The following is a 23,994-nucleotide window of genomic DNA, read 5'->3' as shown; positions in this document are numbered from 1 at the left end:
GTCATTTTACACAGCCGTATGAGTTTTGAGGGGATGCCAAATTCAGCGGCGTATAGGCAACTCCTTTTAGTGCAGTCGAAAGCGGCTTTAAAATCGACAAATAGGTGGTGAGTGTGGATCCCTTTCTCGCGGGTCTTTTCCAAGATTTGGCGTATTGTGAATACCTGGTCTATGGTGGATTTGCCAGGTCTAAAGCCACACTGATAAGGCCCAATCAGTTCATTGACGGTGGGCTTCAGTCTTTCACACAATACGCTCGATAAGACCTTGTAACCTATGCTTAGAAGGCTGATCCCGCGGTAGTTGGCGCGAATGGCGGGGTCACCTTTCTTGTGGACTGGGCAGAGCACACTTAAATTCCAGTCGTCGGGCATGCGTTCATCTGACCATATTCTGCACTAGGGTTGATGTATGCACCTTATCAACTACTCGCCGCCGTACTTGAATAGCTCAGCTGGCAGGCTGGCAGCTCCAGCAACTTTATTGTTTTTCAGCCGCGTTATTGCTATTCGTACCTCGTCATAATCAGGCGGTGGAACGTCGACTGCGTCATCATCGACTGCGGGCTCGGGTTCTTCTCCACATATGGTTGCCTGACNGTTCGAAGGCCTCCCTCTTCCTCTGCTACCACCAGCGGGTTCCGAGTTGAATACTTTCAGAGCTGGAGCGTCGGTGTCCATTCGAACGACATGGCCAAGCCAGCGGAGCCTCTGTCCATGTCGCTGTAAAGCTCATACAGCTCACCGTTCCATCGTCTGCGGTACTCGCAGTCGCCAACGGATGTTGTCATTGTCCATGCTTCCGCGCCCTACATCAGCACAGGCATGATGAGTGACTTACAGAGCGTGGTTTTCGTACGTCGAGAAAGGACTTTACTCCTAAATTGCCTACTCAGTCCAAAGTAGCACTTGTTGGCAAGAGAGATTCTGCGTTGGATTTCAAAGCTGACATTATTATCGGTGTTAATGCTGGTTCAGTTCTGCAGCTCTTATTATCTTCTTCAACATCAAATTAAAGAAGTCACATGAAAGAGAGTCGCCCTGTCTGAAACCCCGTTTGGTGGCGAACGGCTCGGATAGGTGTTTCCCAATTCTGATGGAGCTGGTGGTATTGCTCAATGTCATTTTACACAGCCGTATGAGTTTTGAGGGGATGCCAAATTCAGCGGCGTATAGGCAACTCCTTTTAGTGCAGTCGAAAGCGGCTTTAAAATCGACAAATAGGTGGTGAGTGTGGATCCCTTTCTCGCGGGTCTTTTCCAAGATTTGGCGTATTGTGAATACCTGGTCTATGGTGGATTTGCCTGGTCTAAAGCCACACTAATAAGGCCCAATCAGTTCATTGACGGTGGGCTTCAGTTTTTCACATAATACACTCGATAAGGCCTTGTAACCTAAGCTTAGAAGGCTGATCCCGCGGTAATTGGCGCGAATGGCGGGGTCGCCTTTCTTGTGGACTGGGCAGAGCACACTTAAATTCCAGTCGTCGGGCATGCGTTCATCTGACCATATTCTGCACTAGGGTTGATGTATGCACCTTATCAACTACTCGCCGCCGTACTTGAATAGCTCAGCTGGCAGGCTGGCAGCTCCAGCAACTTTATTGTTTTTCAGCCGCGTTATTGCTATTCGTACCTCGTCATAATCAGGCGGTGGAACGTCGACTGCGTCATCATCGACTGCGGGCTCGGGTTCTTCTCCACATATGGTTGCCTGACCAGATTTTATCAGTACAGTACTGATTTTTCAACTCTTGTACTGATTTTATTAACTTCTTCAATCAGTACGCTAATGTCCTGATTTGTCAAAATTTGTACTGATTTGTACTGAATTTTCGATTCAAACAATATACTTTAGTATTTTCTTAAGGTTTTTACATAACGTTGGAACTTCCTTAAACTGTACTGTAAAAAATAAGAAGAAAATAATTTAAGTATAGTTGACATGTTTCAGATAATGTTTGATATGTCCAAGAAATTAATACAACAAAAAGATCAATCGTTTAGGGGCATATCGCCGGGTCGTTACGTACCAGTTGCGATAATATGATGGAGCAGAAATAATTTAAAAAGAAGGCTTAAATTTTTGTCGTGTGTTGTTCNATCCCGCGGTAATTGGCGCGAATGGCGGGGTCGCCTTTCTTGTGGACTGGGCAGAGCACACTTAAATTCCAGTCGTCGGGCATGCGTTCATCTGACCATATTCTGCACTAGGGTTGATGTATGCACCTTATCAACTACTCGCCGCCGTACTTGAATAGCTCAGCTGGCAGGCTGGCAGCTCCAGCAACTTTATTGTTTTTCAGCCGCGTTATTGCTATTCGTACCTCGTCATAATCAGGCGGTGGAACGTCGACTGCGTCATCATCGACTGCGGGCTCGGGTTCTTCTCCACATATGGTTGCCTGACCAGATTTTATCAGTACAGTACTGATTTTTCAACTCTTGTACTGATTTTATTAACTTCTTCAATCAGTACGCTAATGTCCTGATTTGTCAAAATTTGTACTGATTTGTACTGAATTTTCGATTCAAACAATATACTTTAGTATTTTCTTAAGGTTTTTACATAACGTTGGAACTTCCTTAAACTGTACTGTAAAAAATAAGAAGAAAATAATTTAAGTATAGTTGACATGTTTCAGATAATGTTTGATATGTCCAAGAAATTAATACAACAAAAAGATCAATCGTTTAGGGGCATATCGCCGGGTCGTTACGTACCAGTTGCGATAATATGATGGAGCAGAAATAATTTAAAAAGAAGGCTTAAATTTTTGTCGTGTGTTGTTCGTTATCTCGAAAATAACTTTCAGTTTAATAAAAATAAATTTCAATATTCGAATGGGTTTTGCCTATAACTTACAACTCCTTTTTCTCAATTTACTGACATTGTAAAAGAGTTTTGCATACAAAACACAGAGTTAGATACTCTTTTTAGCGAATTCTTAGTCTTTCACAGTTTTTGCGTAGTTGAAAAATTATTTAAGCCATGCGGAAATATAGATGAACTCCTTAAAAAGTGTTACTTTTTCACAGTATGAGAGGATCTTAAGAATAAAGTTCGTTTCCTGGCGCAAAGAGAGAAACCGGCTTCTAATTAAAATTTTTGAAAGTGAACTTCATTTTAAAAGTAATTTTAAAATGAAATGTATAGAATTCCTTGACTATTTAAACCCTGAAAATGGGAATGATCTCATTACTGCTATTCAAAAAGTCACAAATACAAAATAATTTATTGGCTCCTGTGTACAATGATGCGTACACTCATGTTAAAATGAATAACACTTTTATTTTTTATGAACTATATTTTATTTATATACCAAAATATTGTTAAAGACAAGAACTAAGGCGTTTTAAATTATTTTCTGTTAATTACATTAATAATTTTGCTTTGAATAAAAATGTACTGAAAAGTACTGATTTTTTTAGCATGAAAAAGTCTAATGTACTGATTTCGCGCATAAAAAATCTGGCAACCCTATCTCCACAACTTTCCATGCAGCTACCATTCGGTAGGGCGGAAAAGTGTTCCCTCCATAATTTAAGTACCNCACTTAAATTCCAGTCGTCGGGCATGCGTTCATCTGACCATATTCTGCACTAGGGTTGATGTATGCACCTTATCAACTACTCGCCGCCGTACTTGAATAGCTCAGCTGGCAGGCTGGCAGCTCCAGCAACTTTANGCCCTGGTCTTGAAACCTTCTGTAAGTCGCCTAACTCTCTGATAAAATTTTCGGGCATTCTTCCTGTCGGCCAGCATTTCAAGCTCTTCGCACTCACGTATTTCGGCCTTTCTTTCCTTTTATTGCGGCAAATACGTCTCGCTTCCCTCTTCAGACCCCTAGAGCGGTCCCACTTAGCGCGCCGACTACTTCTTCGGCGGCGGTACTTATTGAGCAGGAGATGTGGTTCCACTGCTCGCATATGTCGGTTTGTTGAAGAGAGCTCTCTGAGAGCAGGTGTGAGAGTCGAGTAGCGGAAGCACTGGCTGTCTGTTGTGGTTGCAGCTTTTCTACGTTAAGCTTTCCTTGCATATTTGGGCGCACGTTTTTTGCTGCACAGGCGGGTCACAGTGCTTCCCTTCCATATAAAAANCGGTTTGTTGAAGAGAGCTCTCTGAGAGCAGGTGTGAGAGTCGAGTAGCGGAAGCACTGGCTGTCTGTTGTGGTTGCAGCTTTTCTACGTTAAGCTTTCCTTGCATATTTGGGCGCACGTTTTTTGCTGCACAGGCGGGTCACAGTGCTTCCCTTCCATATAAAAAGTGGGCAAAAATAGAATTATGGACGGATTTAAATGAAAATTCGCTTCTTATTAAAATTGAGGGCGCTAGATTCAAAAATGCAATTGGGTTTAGGATAACTTTCATATTTTCACTGTAAATGTAGTTTGAAGTTGAAAATTTGGGTTCTTGTTTCTTTTAAATAGGTACGTACATATAGTTCGTTCTATTTTCAAAAGTGAGGTGTCAAATGACAGTGCTTGGCCTGTAGATGTGCAATGAAGGTTTTTATTTTTGAAAAGGGTTGCCAGCTGTTCCAAATTTTATTAAAATTATTTAGTAAGTTAAATGAATTAGATATTACAATATGGGTATCAATTGAACTAGTTTTGAAAATACTTTACCTCTAAATGACACGTAGAAGGGCTGCCACATGTTTAAAAAATCAAATTCACTTTAATTAAGGGAATAAGGTAACTTCTTTTTGGTTGTTTGTGTTTCCGTGTGTGTGTAACTGAAATATGTATATCAATACGAGTATCAGACAAATGAAAAAAATTTGACTAATTTAGCAAGAAATAAGTGGAGAGTAAAAACATTACTGAGTTAATGCAAGAGTCCAGTAATTTAAAAGGAATGTAATCAGAACAAATCACTGATTGACAATGTATGTATTTGTAATAAAACAACAAATACGCTGGCGTAGTCCTATGGTTTGACGTAATTATTAATTTAGGTTAACCAAATTTGATTTTACAAACAGGTGGCAACCCTTTTCGTAATATTTTTAAGCTAAAACCTTCTCAAACCTTTTTCGTCTGACACCCTTATGGTGATACTTATCTATTTCAATTACCTAATTCCTTTAATTCAAGTGGAATTTGATTTTTTAAACAGGTGGCAACTCTCTACATGTAGCTAACACACATTTCGATTGATAACCATCTCTTAGTAATTCATTTAACTTATAAAAAAATGTTAATCTAATTTTTTAACAATCTAATTTTTTACCAGGTGGCAACTCTATAAAAAAAATAAACCTTCTATTGTCCACAGATCAAGTTTTTTAATCTGACACTTCATTTTTGAAAATGGAACGAATCGTGCAGATCTCATGGCAGTGACAAAAAATGGAAAAATTATTATATGCATTAGCGAAAAACGCATTACTGCAAAAAATGAACAGGTTTTTATTTCTTCTTTTGAAAGCTAAAATCCCGTACTATTTAATAAAATATAATAATAATAATAATAAAAAATACCCTATTTAATAAATTTCCTAGATAGGCTAGTCCGATCTGATTATCTGTAGTGCAAATAAAACAAGTTTATTCCACTATTACAGTCCAACGTTTCGCTAAACTTATTAGCATTAGCGATACGTTGGGCTAAAATAGTGAATAAACTTGTTTTATTTGCACTAAAGATAATCAGATCGGACTAGCCTATCTAGGAAATTTATTAAATATATAGAAACCGATCGGAAATAACAACAACCAAAAAATAACCTATTTTTACATATATTCTTTATTCATTCCATTAAAATTTAGCATTTTTTGAAATTTAAAAAAATGTTTTTTTGGAACACCGCAGGGACATCCTGTGTTTAATTTTATTCCAAATTTTTAATTCCCTTAATTCTCTACTATCTATATGGAAACAAGAAACGTCAAACCAACATTTTATTTCAAAGAATATATTTTTGACAGTTTTTTCTGTGAAGAGCTTACGCATGGCTATGCTGTTATTAAAATTCTTAGTATAAAATTTGTCGACTTTAGTGGCGGCATATAAATAAATTTTATAGGGAAATGTCTGTTTAATTCTTTTTAGTGGATAAATTGTCTTTACAAAAATACCAAACAAGCTCACATTGCAGATAACAAATTTTTCGATTTTTGCCCACTTAGGGGGCACTGTGCGGGTGCGTGTCTTGGCTTCAATAAGGTAGTGGTCCGAGTCGATGTTTTTGGGACTCGGAGTGTGCGTACGTCTAAAACACTGGAAGCGTGCCTTCCGTGTATCACAACATGATCGATTTGGTTTCTCGTTTTTCGATCCGGAGACGTTGCTTGGTGGATCTTTTTATGCTTGAACATAGTACTGCATACTACCATGTTTCGAGCCCCGGCGAAGTCGATCAGCCTCAATCCGTTGTCGGACGTTTCGTCGTGGAGGCTGAATTTTCCGACGGTGGTTCCAAAGATCCCTTCTTTGCCCACCCTGGCATTGAAGTCGCCAAGCACGATTTTGATATCATGACGGGGGCAGCGCTCGTACGTGCAGTCCAAGCGCGCATAGAAGAGATCCTTGGATGCCTCATCCTTCTCTTCCGTCGGGGCATGGGCGCAGATGAGCGAGATGTTGAAGAATCTCGCTTTGATGCGGATTGTGGCTAGACGCTCGTCCACCGGGGTGAACGACAGTACTCGGCGACGGAGTCTCTCTCCCACCACAAATCCAACTCCGAATTTGCGCTCCTTTACATGGCAGCTGTAGTAGACGTCGCAAGGCCCCAGACATTGTTTGCCTTGCCCCGTCCAACGCATTTCTTGGATGGCGGTGATGTCAGCTTTTGTCCTTACGAGGACATCAACCAGCCGGGCAGAGGCACCTTCCCCATTAAGGGTCCGGACATTCCAGGTGCATGCCCTCAAATCGTAGTCCTTTAGTCCTTTAAACGTTTGCCGTGGTCGTCATCATAAGGGCGGGTCTCATCCGAGGCTTTACCTTGCTTCTTCACTGGAAGTGGTCCCAAACCCAGCGCACAACCCATTGCTGGGACGGGGTGGGTTCGCTACCAAATAAACGTTTATATAGCGAGCCGCTTACTCCAAGCGGACACCTGCTTGCAGCCGCACCTACTGTGAACAGACGCTGGAGACTTCAGTGAGCCCTTAAACCGAATAAGTCGGAGTGGCCCCACCGAAGCAGCTCCCTCTTTTTCTGTCGTGACCCAAGGCTCCACTCAGGTTGGTTACCGCATCTTGCACATGGGTTGCTCACGTTGCCCAGAGTGCGATTGAGTATAGCCATGCACCTGTAACTGCATACCCAGCGCAACGACTATACCCCATTGCACTCCTTAAATCAACTGCACTCTGAAAAAAGTTTAAAAACTTGTGTTTAATAAAAAAAATTCTAAAAAAATATATCTAAAAAACTGTTTTCATACCATTTTCTCACAACATCCAATATGTTTGGTTATTAAACCGCTGGCAGTTCTTGGTCCGCTCTTTTTGGAATTATCGAGAAATTCAAATAGGTATCGAAAACGCAACTCATTAAAATGTAGAAGGCATGTAAGCCAATGCAACGGCCTTCCCAAATCGATCTCAAAACGCCTTACTATGCCATTCAAAACGTCTGTGTTAGTGTTTTCTCCATCGCTGCAAATGCCAATTAAATTATTTAAACTGGAACCCTTTTCGCTGAAAAACTCCCAAAGCTGCCTTTGCTTGGTAAAAGCATCTTCAGCTTGAACTTTCACATATCCTAATAGTTTTGGGTTCGGCTCTTTAAGGGCGACTAAATCTGGTTCTTTAACCATGATTTGGTGGTATTTGCCGTAAATTTTTACCATTGTTAATGCGTCATTTTTTTGTCTAGCAAATAAAAAGTAGTTGAGGTTGCTGTCTTCTCTTTGGCTTTTGCGTACTGCTTCCCGTGCCTTCATCTTTTCTCTAGCGACTTTATTCTTATACATATTAATTAGGTCTCCAGTTTCATCTCTGTAGTCAATATCCTTGAAGAGAGCTGTTGCTGAATATGAAGCTGCTCTGTTAGATATGCCAAATATATAACACATCATCACAAAATTCAACGCCGAGTACCTTTTGGAGTAAGCTCGTGGTTTCAATGAAGTTATAAAAAAGGTCAACCTCTCCGGAATTTTCCCACAAAGGCATAGGCTTGCTTTTAATTTACATTTGCATTTCCCGATGAAAAACAAATCATCAATCGATTCCACAAAACTTCTTAACTTAATTTTAGTTTTTGTTTCTCTTTTTGTACTTTTTAATAAACTGGTTAAGTTTTAGTATGACGCTTTTTTCATTCATACGATCAATGCAATGTCCATTCCATATTTCAGTTAGTTTTTTTGACACGTCAGCAGTGAAATTCTTGTAAGCATACATTTTTCCTTCTTCTTTCGTGTGGTTGGAGAAAAAAAACTAATACTTTAATACATTACGTTTGCTTTTTAAGTTAAGGCCACTAAAATCTTGTGGTACTCCAAAAACGCTAACATCTGGAGAAGGCATATGGTATATCTAGATCAAAATGTATTCAACAAAGTGTGATTGATTTTGACATTGCTCTCATAAGAAACACATGATTCAATAATAAAAGGTTTGCTCAAAAAGCAGTTTTCTCGCTCCCTCTTGACAAAATCGGCTCCCTTAGCAAAGCATTGTGTGTGGGTTCGTGTGTGTGTGCAAAGCTTTTGTAAGGGAGCTAAGGGAGTGTCACAACTCTAATGTCAATAATGAGCAAACCTTTAATTATTGAATCATGTAAGAAACAGGCTATAATGCCAAATTTAAATGAATTTTTAGCCCATTCGAAAATGTGTTTTTTTTTCAAATTTGAATTTGTTTAAAAAAAATTACACACAAAAGCATAAAACTTGGGCAATTAAAAACAAGAAAATTGCTCAAACCATTTTATAAACAATTTGTTTTATTTTATTGACAAAATATATGTAATGTAAGTAAAAAAAAACTATAATCGAAATAAAAGCCTACGGCATCTGCTGACAAGATACATGCATCACAAAGGGTTAATTCGTTTGTTTATACTTTTTGACATTATAGTACGTTAAAAGAGAGCCGCACTGAGTTGTCAATCACACCTTGTTTAATACACCTTGATCTAGATAAAGTAGATAATGCTATATCCATTTCTGAAGTTGATGACATATACGAAAAATTATTTTCCATTTTATCAAATTATAAATTTAAATTGCAAAATCGAAGAGACAACAAAAAAGGCGCACGTTCTTTTTGTTTTCACTTGCGTAATTGATCTTAAACGGCACTAATCTCGAGTTACAACAAATCTTTTGGCAATTGTTTTTTGTAATATTTAAGTAAATCAAACCATGGTACAATAATTACAGGTATTGTATTCCCAGAGAGCGCATTTTCCGATCTGCCTTATTTGAAAAACATCATTGTTGCCCACACCAAAAGGTTAACTGTAAGGGAAAAGGGATATTTCTGTACACCATATACCATACATGTCCACTTTTTAATAACAAACCGTCTCGCAGAGAACTTATTTAATTGCAAAAGCCGAAAAATAAAAAATGCTTAGAAAACAAATCAAAAATTATTATTCCTCACTGTTTTAAACGATTTTTTTTTTTCTTTTTTTTTATAAAAATTATAAAAATTAAATTGAGCGAAAACCAAAGCACAGCCAACTAAAAGTAGAAGAATCAACATTGAAATGCGTCAAAATGAAAATAAGGGAGCACGAATTTCGATGTGAAGCAAAACTCTCTGGGAAGACAATACCTGTAATAATTGTACCATGAATCAAACAAAGTTCTGAGGTATATATAAATTATTGACGTTGATGTCTTTCAAAAATCTCACTCAAAAGTCGAATACTTTAAATTAAAAAAAAAACTGAACTTATAATTTTTTGTCAAACGGCTCATACATGGATGAACGATAAGCCCAACTGCTAACCAGTTTTACTCGGCGCGTAACGGGAAAAATCGTGAAATTGCTATGGCTGTGACTGATGTTAGTCGAAAAAAAAAATATCGTTATATAGGATGTGGGCGCGGTTATTGTCCGGCTTTAAACATTTTCAGCCAACAAGGCCAACAACTGTGTTTGGGAGAAATTGGTGAAGCGGCTACCAAGATATACAAATGTAATCATAAGTAGACGTAGCTACGCCTATTTTCCAAAAATGTATATATATTTTTTTTTGTTTTTTGTTATTTTATGGCCTTATAACAATTATATTCAACAATTTTGATTGGGATCGAGGCCGTTTTAAATGAAAAACTATTGTGGACAATTTATAATATTTTCTAAAAGTCATTGCAAATATCAATCTTCAGCTAACAAGCGTCAGTAGTTACTAAAATATAACAGTAACTACCGTTATATGGGAGGTAGGCGTGGTTATGGTGCGATTTTGCCCGTTTTCAATACTATCCGTCCTACGCTTAAAAGAAGTAAACATTACCAAGTTTCGTAAAGATACCTCAATTTTTACTCGAGTTATCGTGTGCACAGATGTGAAACTTCCCCTTGAAAAATCGCTGGCTCGAAATTGGTTTTAGATCCATAGCAAACTTGCTCAGAATCACCCGTAGAGCATTTTCCGCATATGCGATTTTTCCGTTTTTTCGGTCCTCTACAAATGTATGTAAGCTAATGAATGCTAAAAAGTGTACAAGTGACTCATATTTTCCCATTGGATCTGAGCTTGGGATTCATTTTTAGAAAAATGAATACGTTTAACCAGACCAATACCGTATACTTAAAATCAATATGTATGTATCTGATGTTTTTATATTTTAACAGGAAACATTCTGCGGACCAAACAGTTTGCTAAGTGATGCACAATTTGTCGGATTGGCCAAAATATACAAGACGCACCCATGTCTCTGGAATGAAAATGAGATAGCATATAGATTTGCTAACAGACGTCGAGAAGCCCTGGAATATATACTTCAGAAATTCAATACAAAATTTGAATTAAACTTAACTAAACGTGAGTTGGAGAATGAGATTTCGCGACTGCGGAAAATATGTTCATACGAAAAGACCAAAAAAATAGCATGTAAACGAAACAAAAGTATTTATAAACCTAAATTCGCATATTACCAGCACTTAGCTTTTGCTGAGATCGATGTTCGTCCTTTTGAATGCTCGATTTGTGGGAATTTACTTCGTAGCTTAAGTCAGTATACCATACATTTGGCATCCCATGATGGATCGCTACCATTTAAATGCATTGTTTGCGGGCATGGATTCCAGTTGGCAACTAATTTAACGGTACATTTACGAAGACACGTTCAAGACTACAACTACAGCTGTGAGGTATGCAACAAGTCTATTGCAACCACAAGTGAGTTAAAAAGCCATATGCGTATTCACACTGGCGAAAAGCCGTATGTTTGCGATATTTGCGGCAAGAGTTTCCGAATGCTAAACGAATTTAAAGAGCATTTGCTGCGACACGAACAACGCAAAATTCACCAGTGTTCAATTTGCCCAAAGGCCTTTTATAATAGAAATAAGCTTAGGGACCATATGGCCTCAGTTCATGTAAAAGTGCGGAACAAAATATGCAATGTGTGCGATAAAGGATTTACGACTCAGAGACAACTTCGTCAACACCAACACATTCATGATGCAGAAAAAAAATTTGAATGTAGGATTTGTGGAAAACGTTTTTCACAACCCGCTGGACTAAGTGGGCATTTAAAATCGCATGGAGCATCGTTATCTGCTAATATTGAGTACTAATTTTTAATAACTTTATATTTTATTTGTACTTTGCTGTAAACCCAAAATACACAAATATTTTTCTTGTCACATAGTACATAAATTATTTTGATTTCGCCCAGTATTAAATTGTACAAATGAAGAGTGGAAAGGGCAAAAGGACAAAGTTACCTACTGCGAGCGTTAGAAAGAAGTAAAAAGGTTTTTTGTATGTATTTTAATACATACAGTTATTAATGTAATTTCTTAATAGCCCAGTACGGAAAGAAACTAGTTTAAATATTGATGTTCAACCAGTTTTTTTGCACACCACAACTGATTGAAGATCCGATTTTCTTCCTTGGAACGAACTGTTTACTTTACCATGGCGATTTCCTAGGAAACAGTCAATTATGCGACTCCGCATTTGATTTCAACTACTTTAAAATGCATTTGGCTTAAACCACTTCAAAGTCAGTCGGCACTATTATGGCTGTCGATGCCGACGTCGATGTAATTTTTTCGTCAAAAAATAGCCTTCGTAAGTCCAACTGCAGCTATGCTTACCACAGTTTTTTTGTGAGGAACACCTTTCCTCAAAAATACTGCGGTCAACGTAGATGGAGTTAGACTTACGAGGGCTATTTTCGATAAAAAAAATGACATTGACGTCGACGTCGACAACCATATAAGGGCCGAGTATGTTTCGTTTCAATACGCTTTCGTTCTGCACTTCACAGATGCTTTTTCATATTTCCAAGATACAAAAAAAAATTGATTGTAATTTTCACATGGGATTCGAACCCGGAACTTCTGGAAGCTAACATGTGACAGCAGGCATCTCTGCACGCTCAGCTACTGCCAGACATGTAAATGTGCTTTCAACTACTTTAAAATGCATTTGGCTTAATTCAAAGTCAGTATGTTTCTTTTGCATATTTCTTTTCAACCAATTTAAAATTACTTAGTATTAAATGCTGAAATAGTTAATTGTATTTTCAAAGGTATTTGCAAAGTTATCACAAGTGTAAGCATTTGGTTTATCTCAAGGAGGCTGCTAGGTGAATATACATCCATTTTAAAATAGTTGCTACATAAGCAGAAATCAATTACTTTTTCTGAGGTAATTGGTTGGGCTATGCCGTACTGGGAGATTTAAAGCCTTATACAATAGATTAACTTCACAATGCTTAAACAAACAGGGAATACACTCGCACCAAAAGTTAGTGTTGTTGTTAGTAAGGTCGAATACAACATGAAATAAGGTTTCATGTAATCCCTGATTTTATTAAAAAAAAAACAGGTATCTACAAAATCGACACCTGAGTGGAAGATCGGCCTATCTCGGCAGCCAGTTCAAAAACGCCCTATCTCAGAAAACTTTTCAAGAACGCCCTATCTCAGACTTTGGTTGAACAACGCCCTATCTCAGCTGCCGATTCAAAAACGCTCTACCTCAGCACATTTTGAGTGTATTTTCAGCTGAGATAGGCTGTTTTTAACCGAGTTTTGAGATAGGGCGTTCTTCAACCTAATTCTGGGATAGGGTGTATTTTAATAAATTCTGAAATGGGACGTTCTTGAACAGTTTTCTGAGAAAGCCGTTTTCGAACCAGCTGCCGAGATAGGTCGGTCTTCCACTCAGGTGACGAAATACCGTTGATTTAAATGAATTTTTGTTTGCTGTCGGCGCACCGTGCGATGTCTTCTATATATATATAAAATAATAGCCGTTTTCGTTGTTCGGAGTTAACTCATAAACCACTGCATAGATTTCAGTCAAATTTTCAGTGGATATACCTTGCATATATGGTCCTATTATAGGCTACCAGAAAACTCGGTAGGTGGCGCTGGGGTCAAGTTATTTATAAAAGTCGTATTTATGAACCGATTTCGTTCAAGTTTTTGCACAAAAGGGACCCAATGGATGACGCTGCACCCGAAATATATAGAAACCCCCCGGGGTTTGTTCTACTTTGGCCCTATGTTTATCTTAAACGAATTTACTCTTCAGATGGCTAAATCAAGGATGCGTTTAAGTATGCATATAAAGACCGTAAGACTGCGTAAGCGTGATCTTGCATCTACCTCCGATTGGCGAAGTTGGTAGAGGCGGTCGTTATTACAGCAGTAAGACTCGAAGAAACCAATTCATAAATATTAAGACGAATTGTAAAAGTGGCGAATTGACAAAGAAGGATTCGACCACATCTGTCCAAGAAGGAAAACGATAGGTATATCAATGGCTTCATTTGAACGATATTTAAGAGATCACACGACTCATTTAGTCAATGTACGGGAAAACTTTTCATCCTGTGGGAAAGCGTGGATTATTGGCCCTCCTATAATTTAAAACGCTCATCTGTGCTCTTGAGTTTCCTTTGATTTTTATTGGCTTACATGGACCAATGCTGAAGTTGCAAGATCATAGAAGAATATTACGCACGCTTGGCAGAGATCTCACAGGTGGAAATAATACCATCGGTAAAACGCGTGACATCGAAAGGGATTAGTATTCCATATGGAATCACAGCGCTACTATTTTTGGCATATGTGGTGAGGAGGATTTCGCTCTTTAGTCGTTTAAATTTAAACTAAAAATGTTTACTTTACAGACCGCTTTTGCTTTTAAACGCTATTTTTGAATTGGCCAACGCAAAAGATCTTATTAGGCGCCGCGAAGCAAGCGGGCATTTGTTAGTTTTTTACATAAAATATTGTCTTACGATTTTAAACGCCATATTGGATCGGCCATTTTCTTCTTTGGTATTTTGACTTCAGATTCAAATACAGCGACCACAAAAACCTCTGAAAACCCCAATTCATGTGAATATACTAATTTTTTAAATTATGGGCATAAAATGGGTATCAAATATTTTCTTTGTATGAAAAAAAAAACGTGTGACGCCGCGCAGTGTTTCGACTATATGGAGGCAGGTGGAATAAATAGTACACCTGCGCCGATTTCACTAAAACTTGACATGTGCTCTAGTTTTACTTAGAAATAGGGATTTATGAAATTTGGTAAAGATGAAATAATTGCCACGCCTTCTACTCTTTTGGGCGGAAACATTAAATTTCATCCGATTTCCATGAAATTTAGTTAGTAGTATCTCTTTTATTAGAAAACCCTAAATATAAAATATGGGGAAGAGTGGATCACTATAACGTCCAAAACTCACAAAAAATGTGGGCCCAATCATTAAATGTGATGAAATGTTGGTTAATTTTTGTTTTCTGCTTTCCACTCTCAGAAAACAAAGGTTATACTATAAAATGACTTAGATATTTTCCATCATGCTGGTAGCTTACATTTTGAATTTAAAAGAACTCAGTTCATAAATATGATTTTTATAAATAACTCGACTCCAGCGCTACCTAGCGGGTCTATTTTTCGAATAAGTATTTTTCATAATGGAGATGGCACAGGTTTTGAATTTGTACGAAATCGGTTCATAAATACGACTTTTATAAATAACTCGACCCCAGCGCCACCTAGCGAGTTTTCTGGTAGCCTATAATAAATAGGATCATATATGCAAGGTATCTCCACTGAAAATTTGACTGAAATCTATGCAGTGGTTTATGAGTTAACTCCGAACAACGAAAACGGCTATTATTTTATATATATAGATAATACTAAGAGGGTCATTCCATTGAAAAGAGGATAACGACATAAATTTAAATATGCTCTAATTATCTCTATTTCATTAGTCACCTCTTATTAAATGACTGCATTTCATTAACCTGTGATGAAATATTAAAAAAAATCAAAAGAAGTTGCAATTTTTGTCTATGGAAACTTATATTTATTTATATATAATTACTTGACACCAGTCACAAGGAGATGTCCCACCAGTCACAACTTTAAATATTTTTTAATATTTCTATGAAGATCATATACACCTCGTTTTTTTTGGAAACGAAAGCGTATAATTCATATTTTACAACACAAATACATATATAAAATTCATCTTTGATTGCACAAGGGTAAAAAAGAGTTCTTTTCAGTGTCCCACCAGTCACATTCATTCAAATGATAGTTACATAAAACTAAGATCTCGTTTAGTATTTTTGTTAAAGCAATTTTATACATTAGTTATCGTTCTATGTTAAAAAATATTTTTCGCTGTTGTATAAGCTCCGACGGCATAGTTAAAACTCACAATTGATCACATTCTGGAGTAAAATGTCCCACTAGTCACAATGGAATGGCCCAAGAATGGCTTATTATTATGTGATTTAAGAATTTTTTTGGGTGGCTAAATTTGAATCTGAAGTCAAAATAATAAAAAAAAAATAATAATAATAATAATAATAAAATAATAAATAAAATAAAAAAACGTAATGGCGCCTAAAACTAAGTGAACGGTGTTTAATAAAAAAAAATCATCTTCAGAAAAACTTTCAATATCCTAGTTCTATAGTTACAAATATATTTTATCTTAAATAAGTAATATATCTTGAAATTTACGTATTTTTTATTGGTGAAACATTGTTTTTAGTAAAAATATCACAGTTGAACTTATTAAAAGTCATACTTTATATAGAACTTAGCAACATCACTTTCACAGTGATCATACAAACTGAATTTCAACTTTCTGAACTAAAACTGAAAAATGTGTAGCACCTTTCAAATGAAGTTTTATTGTTGTTTTTTTAATATTCGCAATGTTTTTCCAGTTAAATTTTTTTATTAATTGATCATAAAATATTGATCATCCCAATGGGACTGAAAGCAAGCTGCTCCCCAAGGCTTGCACTAAAAAATAAATAAAAATAAATTTCTAACAATGCTCAGAAAAAATGTCATTTTGAGTAGTTACACTAAATATTTTTTTAAGTTAATTTACACTTGCGATGAACTAATTAAGAGCCAGGGGTGACGCCGATCTTTCAAAGTACACAATAAAATAAAAATCAACAGATTTTCATCGACTGATTTTATAGACCACAAAGTTTTAGTGTAAAAAAGTGTTATGTTCGAAGCAGCGCTGATTTTGAATAATTTTTTTTCTGAAAGCCTTTTCCGGTATTTCCAGGAACAGTTTAAAAAAACTTTCGTTAATTAAAAAAAATGTGAACGGTGTTGCATATTTTCTTCTATAAGAATTACATCTTTATTTATCAATTTTCTTAACCTTCTGCAATGATTGGGTCAAATGGTCCAATTTTCATGAAAAAATTCTTTAATTACAGAGTAAGGTAGTTTTAAATAAGCTGCGGCGTTGTCTATTCATTAAAAGCATAATCAGCTATGGTTTTCCAAAAAATTGAAGATTTTTTTTTCGTTGGTTTACACCCACAGTATTTTTGAAGCACTTGTCGATAAAGTGTCTGAATGCGATAAATAAAATATTAGCTGAATACATTTTGAAATACCGTTTTTTCTTCTTAGAATTAACTAGTTTCTATCACTGTGTCAAAATTACCCAAAAACATTAGGGGGAGAGGTAAATTCCAAACACTGCAGAAGGATTAAAATTTAGAGTAAAAAGTTCGAAATTTTTATATCGATTTGCTGAATTTTTTAAATTTTTGTATCAAGTTTAGAAGTTTGATTTATGTATTTAGCTTTGATAATAACATTCCATATTCAGCAGTAAGCGCTCCCTTCCTAATTTCACACTTCATTGTATTTTAACATTGTGCTTCAACTACACTGGCGGTCAAAAGTGGATGAATGGTGTTTTTTTTTTTAATATTTAGAATGTTTTAAGCTAAAATTTTGTTGTTAGTTTTAAATAAAAATATGGTTCATGCTTTAACAAAAATCATTTACTTTGATGTAAACTTTTAAAGTTCAAAGTTTTAACATAATTTATTTCAAAAATTTTTATCTAAATTTTGAACATTTTAATCAGAATATTTACAAATGTAGTTGCAAGGCTTATACAATTTTAGTAAAACATGTGCAAATTTTTTATCGACAGCGTTTTGTACTTTTTTCCATATACACATGAAAATTTTGTGGAACAATATGCGCAAGACTGTTTACGAAAAAAAAATATATAAAAAATAACACCAGTTTTCCGTAATTTATATTTACGTATATGAAAGAAACCGAAAAAAGTCGTCTACAAAAAAAAAATTATAAGATTAATGCGATTATTTAGCCGCTTAACACTTGCACTTATTTTACTAAGGTTTTATAAGCCTTGTAACTGCATACCCAAAAATTGTATACAAATTCTGATCAAAAAGCTCAAATAATAACAATACTAGATTGACGCATTTGATTGAAAATTTTGAGATTTTGCGCTAAAAATGTACGCAGAGCTTTTATTTACCTTTCAGCAAAAGCTGGAGCAAATTTTTGTTATAATTTGTTAAAAAAACTTATGATTATCATGTGCAAAGAAATAGTTTTTCGCATTTTCTGACAAACGTATTATTTTGAGTTGTGACTCTTTTAAAGACGGTGTGCGATATTTAGTGTTTGGCCAAGGTTCTCCTCCTATTTGTAACGTGCACCTTGATGTTGTCACCCAAAGAGGAGGGACCTATTGTTTTACGACGATGGTATTTTAATGAGAAGCTGTTTTTCATGGCAGAAATACACACGGAGATTTGCCATTGGCAACCGAGGGGTCACACTATGGGCTAAATCACATTTTTTTGTTTAAAATCTAATATAACGAGAAGGAAAAGAGCTAGCGCAATCATTTTTTGTATGAATAAAGTTCAAGTTATGTCGGTTAAAGGAAAACTAAACCGAACGTCAACACGCTTTACTTGAGGGGCTGAAATGAGGGGCGAACTTGACCATGTTCAAAAAATTGATGACCTTTCGATGACCCCTAAATTCAGGGTTGAAATAAGGGGTGAATGGCTAAAACCCAGAAAATTCACTGAAAAACCTTATAAAGTGTTTTCATAGGTGGCGAAAACGATTCCTATAATTACTTCTGCAAGGATTGATTTACTGGGATATCATCAACCCTTCATTTGGAGGTTAAAATAATGGGTAAGTCTCTGAAATCCAGAAAATTTTAGAAATCGATGTCCTTTCGCTTTTCTTTTTGCTGTATCTCAAATTAGAGGTTGAAACAAGGGGTGAGGAGAATGACGACCGAAGTCCTTATCACTCGCTTTTTGTATGCATCAATCCTCATTACTCCTGTCTTCAGGGTCAGTCCACTGTCTGAAAATGCGGTTTTATTAGTTAAATAATTATATTTATATATATATATATATATATATATATATATATTTATAATATATTTATTTATTGGGTCTGACAAGTATACTGCCCTGTTGAAAGTGTCCAAGATAGCGTTTTCTCTACTATTTCTTCTGGAATGTCCCCGAATTGTCTCTTCGTGTATTTTGTGCATACTTTCGAGAGCATCTTCAGCATAAAATGCAACAGGTATTGGAAACTGCCGCACAATATCAGGACCATGTTGCAAAATTTTATGCATGGAAGTGTTTATGCGAGCCCATGGATATTTTATGTAGTGGAGTTTATAAGTAAAATCACGAAACTTTTTAAGCTCTACTTCAATCTCGAACGCACTTCTGTAAACTTTAGTGATAGTAGCGAGATTGCAAACTTGACTCCTCGTCAATATCTAAAGCGTTGGCAAAGTCTTTGGGTCTATCAAGGAATTTTCTGGCGAGATTTCCATTGTTGGATGTTCCTTTGCCTTTTATTACTTGATCCACTCTGATTTTAAAAGCATTATATAATCTATCTCTCACTTGACCGATTATTTTATCGATAAGTTCCGAAAATATCGATAGCAAAATTGATAACAATATCGGTGAAAATTTCGATAACAAAGCCGATAAAAATATCTCTTCCCCTCTCTTCATCTTTATTTTTATCGGTATTTTCATCCTCCTCTTTGTCTTTACATTTATGTTTATCATTTTCTTCATCTACATATTCCCCTTCACCTTTGCCCTTATATTTGTATATAAGCAAAGTGTCTTCATTCTTGCCTTTATCTTTACGCATCTTTGCTTATTTTTTTTATTTTTACCTTTGCCTTTATCCTTTTCTTTATCTATGTACGTACTCGCCTTTACTTCCATTCTTGTCTTTTTCTAAGTGTTATTCTTTAACCTTTTATTAGCAAATTTTTGTTAAATTAATACCATGTGCATACACTCAAGAAACACTTGTTTCAGCCGCAAACATTTCCGTTGCATCACTTCCGTTGCACCACTTCCATGTGCAACTTCCGGTGAATTTGCCAATTTACTCCCAACCAACCAACCGCCGCTAAAGAAGTTTCACTTCAAAAATATTTTTTTAATTAATTTGAGAAAAATCCTACAGATTAATTTATTCGAAAAGAATCCCAAATTATTTTTCCATTGCATAATACTTTAGCAAATATAAATATACGGATTTTTTAAATATTAAAAAGTTAAGGCACAGATATATTTAAAAATAAATTTATGATGTACCTTTTTAAAAATTTATTGATAAATTTTTTTATTTCGTATTAGAATTGAGATGAAATTTTAGAGTTACGTGGAAATTTTAAACATATGTTCTGTCTAAAAATGTGGTAGATTTTAAGCCTTGTGTGGTAGATGTGGTAGACACCCAAATTTTAAAAAATATATGGTGGAAGTTTGCTCCTAACTATGATTAAGCTGCGCGTTTTATTTCATTAATAATAATAATACTAGATTAGCGCTTCCACAATATGTTAGTGCTTCGTCGAGCTTTTCCGATTTGTGGCGTGCGCCGCTATTACAAACGGTGATTGTATTTTTATGAGAAGCTGTTTTTCATGGCAGAAATACCTCGGCGGCTTGCCGTTGTCTCCCCAGGGCGACCGCTGTTAGAAAAAACTTTTTGATGTTGGTCGGAAACTGGGATAGAACCCAGGCCCTGGGGAATCGTAGCGCGCACTGCTAATTACTGCATCACAGCGGCAGCAGAAAAACACTCCAGATAATTTGGTACGGTTTTATTACGCACATACTCCGCAGAGCACCGCTTTAGAGTTATGTTCCTGAGGCATTGACTAAACGACTCTCAAGTTTCAAGGGTTTTGAGTTTGAAAAGTCAAAACCTTTCATTAAAGGTTTTTAAGTTTGAAAAAGTCATAGCATTTCAAACAACATGTTACAAATATACTATTATGAATGCTAAAAAATGTGTAAGTGAACCATTGGATCTGAGTTTGTGATTCATTTTTAGAAACGTTCTTACCGCATATAACCAGACAAACAAACAAAAAAACATTTTTTTTTTCGCTTATATTTCTGATATTTTTATATTTTAACAGGAAACAGTGGACCCGAACTCTACTACATTCTCAGGACCCAACAGTTTGTCAAAAGATGCACAATTAGTCGAATTGGCCAAAATATACAAGACACAACCATGTCTATGGAATGAAAAGGAGATGGCATATAGATTCGCTAACAGGCGTCGAGAAGCCTTGGAGAATATGCTTCAAGAATTGAACAAAAAGTTTAAATTAAAATTAAGTAAACGTGATTTGGAGAAGGAAATTTCTCGACTGCGCAAAATATGTACATACGAAAAGAATCAAAAAATAGTATGTCAAAAAAGCAAACGTAGTTATAAACCGAAATTCCCATATTACGAGCACTTAGCATTTGCTGAGATCGATGTTCGTCCTTTTGAATGCTCGGTTTGTGGAAATTTACTTGCCAGCCTAAGCCAGTATACCATACATATAGCATCCCATGATGGGTCGCTACCATTTAAATGTATTGTTTGTGGAAGAGGATTTCAGCTGGCAACTAATTTAACGGTACATTTACGAAGACACGCTCAAGACTACTACTACAGCTGTGAAGTGTGCAGCAAGTCTTTTGCAACCACAACTGAGTTAAAAACCCACATGCTTCAACACACAGGCGAAAAGCCGCACGTTTGCGATATTTGCGGCAAGAGATACCAAATGCGACGTGAATTTAAAGAGCATATGGTGCGACACGAAAATCGTGGTCCTGGTGTTAAGTGTACAATTTGTCCAAAGGCATTTTATAATAACCGTAACCTTAGAGAGCATATGGCCGTTCATCGGAACGTGCGGGACAAAATATGTGACGTCTGTAATAAAGGATTTACAAGTCGGAAACTACTTCGTCAACACAAACACGTTCATAATAAGGAAAAGAAATTTGTATGCAAAATTTGTGGAAAACGATTTGCGCAGTTCGCTGGATTAAGTGGGCATGTAAAATCGCATGGAATATGTTTATCTGCTACTAAGAGTAATAATTCTGAATAAATCTCTAATTCATTTGTACTTTGGTTTAAAGATGGAATGCATCCATGACAGAAGTACTTATTTAGTGCTGAAAACGTTAAAGGTGCATGAATTACACTGGCACATAAAAAACAGTGACGTGTGCTTTTAACCAGACCCACCTACCGACATGTACTTCAACCCGCTGAATCCGAATCTGAAGTCCGTTTGACTCGTAAGCGTCCTGAATTTTGAGTCAATTGAGAAAATTACGATTTTTTTTTTGCTATTTTTTCACTACTTTTTTTGTGTGTCGGCGTAATCGATCGCAAAAACAGGGCCCCAATCGCGGCATTCGTGATCAAATGATTACTCGTTTTGAAGCGAATCGAATAAAGTGCCCATGCTATCGAATCCATCGTGTCCTCCATAAGAGTTACGTTTGATATCGAATTCCGCGATTCGGACCTAGTTGATTATACTTTTTGTAAACGAGCTAAATTGATTTTTCGCCACATTGGCTCTCTTAATATACAGCCCAATCCTAAATTATATTTCCGCACGAGTTTTTTCTCTTTCCGCAATCCTACTATTCTAAATAAAAGAGTTTTGCAGAATATCTCGCTTTCCGCCTATCCTAAACATCTTCGAAAAGTTTCGAACATGAAAAGTAGGTATTTTAAATATAAAGAAAGTGCGGAAACTCTTCGAAATCCGTTAGAATTATTTCATCTCGAATTTTCAAGGGAGTTTGCTGCAAAAATGTGAGTATTTTGATAAAATGGAAGAAAAAGACATACATTTTTTGTTTAAGGTCGAAAACAACAAATAAAACCCAAATGGGAATCCTTGTCAACATGATGGAGGAGAATCCTGCTATTGCGAGAGGATTTTTTAAAGGAAATAAGGAGGAGCTCACCCGATTTCGGCAGAAGGGTAATGTTGAGCTGACTGCGGCAGGCCCCCCCAACTAAAACCATTGTGGAATGGAAAAAGGTGATTTCAATGTTTCAAAAAGAGAATCGGTGTATGCATGTAAAATTGTGTCAGTAGTTTGTTAATGTAAAAGGTACTGGAGGCAGCCCACATATGGTGAAAGTACTCTCCCCCCTTTAAGAAGCCATTTTTAAATTGATTGGGATGAAGCAGTCGGTAGAAGGATTGCCCGTAAAGAAGTTTGGCCTGCAAGATAACTTGAATGAGATCTGCAATGAAAACTTCTGCCCAGAAGTAGAGTTACTGAATGTAACCCAAAATGAAACTTCGGATGAATCTATGGTCATCAGCGAAGCAAGTCATGCAGATTATACGACTATAAATGTGTCCCTTGTTTCAGCAGATTCATTTGAATTTGTCAGTGAAGAAGCTTCTGCAGATAATACTGAAGTGCCATCCACTAGCAAGAAGGCATCATCCTAAAAAAAAAACGTTTCAAAAAAAGCAAGGGCCGAACTTGCTCTGACTGAGGAAATAAAAATACAGAAGGAAATCTGCGCAAACATAAAGACTGGAGTGGCAAATCAGGACGAGTATCGGGACAACTTAAAAAAAATTTACCAAAGGTTCGATTTATTTTCATTTTACAAAAATGTATTCTTAATAAAATACTTTTTTTTTACATATTATAGGCTAGACAAAATATACGATCTTAAGAAGAAACATTTCAAGGCAGTTGAGCTTATGAAAAAAGAAAAGTTGGAGGAAATCAAAAAAGCGAACGTAATTAAAAGAGAAAAGCTAGAAGAAAAGAAAAGGCACAACTATTTCATTGAAGAAATGAGAAGAAATGAAATTGAATATAAAATAGAGAAAACTTAAAGACTGCTGGAAATACTTCTTCTTCTTCTTCTTCTTTTTTGGCGCTGTAACCGCCTAAGCGATTTTGGCCGAGTTCAGCAAAGCACGCCAGTCGTTTCTCCTCTGTGCCAACTGACGCCAATTGGAAACGCCAAGTGAAGCCAAGTCCTTCTCCACCTGATCTTTCCATCGCAGTGGGGGCCTCCCTCTTCCTCTGCTACCACCAGCGGGTTCCGAGTTGAATACTTTCAGAGCTGGAGCGTCGGTGTCCATTCGAACGACATGACCAAGCCAGCGGAGCCGCTGTATTTTAATTCGCTGCACTATGTC

General features: G+C 36.5%; 2 protein-coding genes across 2 annotated transcripts; both read left to right on the top strand.

The window, feature by feature from the left end:
• The first annotated feature begins 10,697 nt into the window (after positions 1 to 10,697).
• LOC108360180 (zinc finger protein OZF-like) lies at positions 10,698 to 11,907 on the top strand. The gene is made up of 2 exons (XM_017612363.1): positions 10,698 to 10,724; positions 10,775 to 11,907. The coding sequence occupies exons 1-2, from the start codon at positions 10,698 to 10,700 to the stop codon at positions 11,720 to 11,722; spliced, it is 975 nt and encodes a 324-aa protein (XP_017467852.1). The 3' UTR covers positions 11,723 to 11,907.
• Positions 11,908 to 12,169: 262 nt separating this feature from the next.
• On the top strand, positions 12,170 to 23,690 carry LOC108360179 (myoneurin-like). The gene is made up of 3 exons (XM_017612362.1): positions 12,170 to 12,193; positions 20,932 to 23,429; positions 23,496 to 23,690. The coding sequence occupies exons 1-2, from the start codon at positions 12,170 to 12,172 to the stop codon at positions 21,907 to 21,909; spliced, it is 1,002 nt and encodes a 333-aa protein (XP_017467851.1). The 3' UTR covers positions 21,910 to 23,429; positions 23,496 to 23,690.
• The last annotated feature ends 304 nt before the right edge of the window (positions 23,691 to 23,994 follow it).

This window comes from Rhagoletis zephyria, unplaced genomic scaffold (assembly GCF_001687245.7).
Source record: "Rhagoletis zephyria isolate East Lansing unplaced genomic scaffold, Rhagoletis_zephyria_1.1 Rzeph_scaffold_00533, whole genome shotgun sequence".
Classification (NCBI taxonomy): Eukaryota; Metazoa; Arthropoda; class Insecta; order Diptera; family Tephritidae; genus Rhagoletis; species Rhagoletis zephyria.
The sequence above is the reverse complement of the archived record's forward strand: the minus strand, read 5'-3'. Positions and strand labels throughout refer to the sequence as shown.